Raw genomic sequence first — 5,743 nt, forward strand, 5'->3', positions numbered from 1 at the left:
AGGCAGCTGAAGCCAGGCAAGTGGCTTGCCTCTGTAATTTTAACTATCTGGGAGGCTGAAATGGGAGGCTCATTTGAGCCCAGGCTGGAGGCTGCAGTGAGCTATGATGGCACCACTGCACTCCAGCCAAAGCAACAGAGGGAGACCCTGTCAAAAAAAAAAAAAAAAGAAAGAAAGAGAGAGAGAAAAGAAGAAAGAAGGAAAGAATGAAGGAAAGTAAGAGAAAGAAAGAAAAAGAAAGAAGAAAGAAAAGGAAGGAAGGAGAGAGGGAGAGAAGAGAGGGAAGGAAGGAAGGAGAAAGAGGGAGGGAGGGAGGAAGGGAGAGAGGAAGGAAGGAAAGAAAAGAAAGAAAGAGAAAGAAAGAAGGGAAGGAAGGAAGGATCATGCCTGTAATCCCAGCACTTTGGGAGGCCAAGAGGGGTGGATCACCTGAGGTCAAGAGTTCAAGACCAGCCTGGCCAACATGGTGAAACCCTTTCTCTACTAAAAACATAAAAATCAAGCCAGGCATGGTGGCGCACGCCTGTAATCCCAGCTACTTAGGAGGCTGAGGCAGGAGAATCGCTGGAACCCGGGAGGCAGAGGCTGCAGTGAGCCGAGATTGAGCCATTGCACTCCAGCCTGGGCGATAGAGCCAGAGTCCATCTAAAAAAAAAAAAAGAAAGAAAAAGGAAGGAAGGAGGAAAGAACGAAAGAAAGAAAAAGCAACTGAAAAGGTGGAAGGATGAGTGGCCTGGCTGAACAGCCCCTACTGCCTACAGCTGGACTCAGGTGAGCACCGAAGCGGCCTCACGCTGCAGGTCTGGAGGGAGTCGGAGGAGCAAAGCTGCGTGGGATTCCTGCTGGTGCTAGGACGGGTGCCTACTGTCTGAGTGGAAAGAAGGCGTGAGGCAGTGATAGGGAGCTGGAGGCTCTGCGAGGCGCCTTGGGGTCAGTGCCGCAGACGCAGCGGGAATGCAGGGTGCAGGGCGGCCTCGGGGCGGCAGCAGGCACTGCGCGGTGGCCCGGGAAGGCGCAGCGCAGGCCACGCAGGGGCGCAGGGCGGTCTCAGGGCGGCAGGGGGCGCTGCGGAGTCGTGGCTCGCTCTGGGAGGCCGCAGGTGCTCGGCGGCCTGGGGAAAGCACCTGGCCAGGTGGGGGCGGGGCCTGGGAAGGCAGGGCCCTAGGGGGCGGGGCCCGGCCGTCCCACAAGAGCCCTTGGCGGCGCTGCCCGGGGATGCTAGTCCGAGAGCAAGCAGAGGAACGACGCACCCGAATCGCGCATTCACGAGCCTCGGACCCTTTGGAACCCAGAGGTGAGTTTAGCGGGGTCGGGTCGGACCAGCTTGGGGGTCCTGGGCACCGGAGCGGCCGCCGGGCGCCGGTTCTTCTGACGCAGTCCGCGCGGTAGGTGGCGGAGCCAGCATCAGCCTGTGGCTTCTTCTCGGTACCTGGGATGCTGGGACACTTTGCCCGGGTGGTCGCAGTCCAGCTCGCCGGGGTCTACCCACGCCGTGGTCCGGAGCACGGAGCCGGGCAAGAGCCACTCAGAAACCGGGTCCGGGGTCCGGGGGCCTGGGGGTCCCGGGGCGCACCTCGCCTCTTCTCTCCGACCGGCACCCGCTCAGCCCCCGCCCCTTTCCCTTGCCGGGGTGAGTCGCATGGATCTGTCCGCTGCTGTTCCTCCTGCCCCCTGAAATGCTTTCTCCGGGGTGACTTGGTGCAGACAGAAGCAAACACTTGAAGCGGACTGTTTGGATTCGCTCCAGCGGCTTTAGCCCGGGCTCCCGGGGGCAGACGTGGCCTCCATCACAAGACAGCGCCCGCTCGCTCCGCGCCGGGAGGGCAGGGGCTGCGGGGTCGCCCGGGAGGAGCTCGGGTCCGGGCCTTGAGGCTGAGCTCAAGCGATTTCTGCACAGGAGTCGCCCTCCCGGACCGGCACTGGTCGGGGACTGACGGGTCCAAAGATCCAACACTAGACTTGGGGCAAATCTCTCATCCCTCCCCAAGCTTTGGGATCCTGCGCTGTGGGATGGGAAACAGGCGGGGGTGGGGGGGTGCACGGAGTCTCTGCTTTGAGCCAGGACCCTGGAATTCTAAAGAATCCTTCAAATCCTTCCTACCTGTGTGGTCTTGGGCAAATTACCTAACCTCCGTGCCTCAGTTTCCTCCTCTGTGAAATGGGCCAAGTAAATAGCACCTCATATAATTATAGTGAGGATTGAATCAGATATTGTGTAAAAAGGACTGAGTTGGATGCCTGGGAGTAGAGAAAGGGATCAATCAGTGATCGCTGCTATTATTGCTGCTTTCCCTGCTGCTGTTATCATTATTATTATTATTATTAATGACTGGGGAGCAGCCTAGCTAGTCGTTAAAGGGACTCCTAGGTGCAAATCCCAGCTCAGCCACTTTCTAGTGTGACCTTGAGAAAGCTACTTAACCTGTCAGCACGTCTGTTTCATTTGTATAATGGGGGTGGTTGGGATACCTACCTTAGAAGATTGTGAAAATTCAGTGAGACGACACCTGCAAAGTACTTAGAGGAGTAAGTGCTGGGTATCAGCGAGTCATTCTTTCACCAATGTGTCACATTGGATCAGGCTGCATAATCTAATAGTAGCTACTGTCTTGTTTTGCTTTGAAGTTGAAACATGATTTATATGAATATTTTATCTGTTTCACAAAGACCAAGATCGGTTCCCTTCCTTCACTTGGGGCTCCTTTGACATTACTGACTGATCCATTGGGGGTCAAGGTCAGTTCTGGGGAAGGGGCTGAAGGGGCAGAGGGACCCTTGGAGTTGGGGATAGGAGCTTCCAGAATCGCAGCTTCTGTTGAACACTCATGGAAGAGGGCTGCAGTTTTATTTGACAAGCAATTGAACCTGGACCTAGATTTCAAAACAAATTCTTGCTAATTTATTTATTTTCTTTCTTTCTATCTATTTTTTTTGGGGGGGGGGTGGATTGTAGTGAGGGAGGAGGTGAGAATAAGCAATATTTTAAATGATAAAAACCAAATAAATTATATTCCTCTTGCCCAGAGGCTGATAGCATTATTTTGAAGGTCAGAGATGGTGTTCTTCATCCCAGTAAAATCATATTAAATCTGTGGAGAGTTTGGAGCAGTTTGGTTGCTCTGGGTGTCTCACCTCCAGGCTCAGCACTCCATTTCCTTTGCATCAGAGGCCTTGAACCCACTAGCATCATAAGCTTGGAAGCCGCCTAGCTTTGTCCCAGCTTCCAATTTTAGCCCATATTTCATGGGTTCAGGGTGGGGGGAAAAAAAAACGTAACTCTGAAGGTTCTGAATCCTGCCTAAAAAACTTGATGGGGCACACCAAAGTTCCAGACACAGGCCCCTTCTGGTCCTGGGGACCATCCTGTATACCCTAGGATATGTCCTAATTTGCCTTTGTCACTGTAGAAGACATAGGGGGACACAGTTTTCATATACTCCCCACCCCCAATACTAGTGCTCACAAGTCTTGGGAAGTGGTCACATGTACCATTCAGAGTTTGGAAATTAAATAGCTCAGGGTCTTTCCTCCTACCTTTAGTTCTTGGCACTGTTAATTAACTCTCTGCACCCAGCACACTGCCAGGTCCCTCAAAGGCATATACCATAGTGGTGAAGGCTGCAAGATTCCAATTCAGCTCCTCTACTAACCAGCTGTGTCATCTTGCACAAGATATTCTACCTCTCTGAGCCCATTTTCCACCTCTGTAACATGGAGACAATAACAGCATGCCTATTTCATGGAATTGTTGAAACACAACATGAAATATATGTAGGCTATGTGTATACTTACAGAGGGAGATTAATTGACTTATGTGACTAATGAGACCATATATTAAAACATGAAATGAGTTTTTATGTAGTATATTAGTTCATTTCTAAAATTATTTCTAATGGTAAAGTTTGTATAGTTGAGATGCATCATGTACATTGATAAATGTGGTAATTTGCTTTCCGATACTGGTACTCTTCCCCAAAGCTGTTATAAAATCAAGGGCACTCTCTAAATTAATGGTATCTTAGAATCAAGGAAATATGGCACACTGCCTGGAAAATACTAAGTGGTCAATAGTTGTGGGTTATTGTTACATCAGGTGCTCTAGAAACATTAAGAGCTTGACTGTAAAGAGAAGAAACGAAAGAGAAATCATTTCACTTATAATAAAGCCTCAGAGAAAAGGCTGGGGAAAATGCAGCTGGGAACATGATCTAATACAGCTGCCAGGAAATTCACTTGGCAGATTTCACCTGTCGGTTTCAATCTGCGAAGAACTGCTCTGTACCAGACACTGTGCTAGGCACCAGGGGACATAATGAGATAGGAATGCTGCCCTTGAGGAAGGCGGGCTACTGGAGGTGATAAGGCACAAGTCCCCCTGCCTGATAAGAGAGCTGATGGGGCTGCTTCCAGAGCTCCTGCCCCAGGAATCTGGGGAAAGTTCCTACAGCCTGTCCAGCCAGAGCCTTGTAGGCTACACCTCACCCAGCCCTCCACGGCTAGGCCTGGGGGTCTTAAGAAAAGTGGCAGCTTCTCTGGCAGCTGTGGTGGCCAAAAACAAACATCCTGGAGAAGGGGCCGAGGCTTCAGAATGCGAAGTGTCCAAGCTGCAGAGGAACAGAGGAAGGAGGCCTCTAAGGGCACATAGGCTGGTGTTTCCCAGACTGTGGCCTCCAGGGACACACTAGCCGGCCAGTGCCTGCCAGCTCACCCGCTTCTCTTCTCTGCCCCTCCAGTACGCCCAACCTCAAAGTCCCATCCTCCATGGCTCCCGGAGAGAAGATCAAAGCCAAAATCAAGAAGAATCTGCCCGTGACAGGCCCTCAGGCGCCGACCATTAAAGAGCTGATGCGGTGGTACTGCCTCAACACCAACACCCATGGCTGCCGCCGCATCGTGGTATCCCGTGGCCGCCTGCGCCGCCTCCTCTGGATCGGGTTCACACTGACTGCTGTCGCTCTCATCCTCTGGCAGTGCGCCCTCCTCGTCTTCTCCTTCTATACAGTCTCTGTTTCCATCAAAGTCCGCTTCCAGAAGCTGGATTTTCCTGCAGTCACCATCTGCAACATCAACCCCTACAAGTAAGAGGCATGAGCAGGGAAACCCGAGTAGGGAGCCAGGCCCCCCACCCCCCACCCCACAAGTGCCCAAAGCTCCTCCTGAAAGTGACACACTGGCAGTCTGGAGGCTGATTCCAGCCTACAAATGTGCTTTCTAAAAATTTTAATTTGTTGCTAACACTAGTAAACTGCTCTCTCCCCAGTTCCAAATCTGTATCTACCAAGTTTTCAAACCATCAGGGACATTTTCTTCCCCTTTTTCTTCTCCTTCTCCTCCTCCTCCTCCTCCTCCTCCTCCTCCTCCTCCTCCTCCTTCTTCTTCCTCTTCTTCTTCTTCTCCTCCTCCTCCTCCTCCTTCTTCTTCTTTTTTTCAGATAGAGTTTTGCTCTTGTTCCCCGAGCTGCAGTGCAATGGCACAATCTCTGCTCACTGCAACCTCTGCCTCCCTGGTTCAAACAATCCTCCCGCCTTAAGCCTCCCTAGTAGCTGGGATTACAGGTGCACACCACCACACCAGGCTAATTTTTTGTATTTTTAGTAGAGATGGGGTTTCACTATGTTGGCCAGGCTGGTCTTGAACTACTAATCTCAGGTGATCCACCCACTTTGGCCTCCCAAAGTGCTGGAATTACAGGCATGAGCCACCACACCCAGACTTTTTTTTCTCTATTTTTTTTTTTGTTTGT

The 5,743-nt window shown here is 51.6% G+C and overlaps 1 protein-coding gene across 1 annotated transcript in view; it reads left to right on the forward strand.

Moving 5' to 3' along the window:
• The first annotated feature begins 1,190 nt into the window (after window positions 1-1,190).
• SCNN1G (sodium channel epithelial 1 subunit gamma) overlaps window positions 1,191-5,743 on the forward strand; it is a 32,553-nt gene continuing 28,000 nt past the window's right edge. The window contains exons 1-2 of the mRNA XM_017534387.1: window positions 1,191-1,294; window positions 4,734-5,078. Of these exons, the coding sequence (XP_017389876.1) occupies window positions 4,762-5,078 (317 nt within the window). The 5' untranslated portion in view covers window positions 1,191-1,294; window positions 4,734-4,761. The remainder of the gene's footprint in view (window positions 1,295-4,733; window positions 5,079-5,743) is intronic.

This window comes from Cebus imitator, unplaced genomic scaffold (assembly GCF_001604975.1).
Source record: "Cebus imitator isolate Cc_AM_T3 unplaced genomic scaffold, Cebus_imitator-1.0 Scaffold85, whole genome shotgun sequence".
Lineage (NCBI taxonomy): Eukaryota > Metazoa > Chordata > Mammalia > Primates > Cebidae > Cebus > Cebus imitator.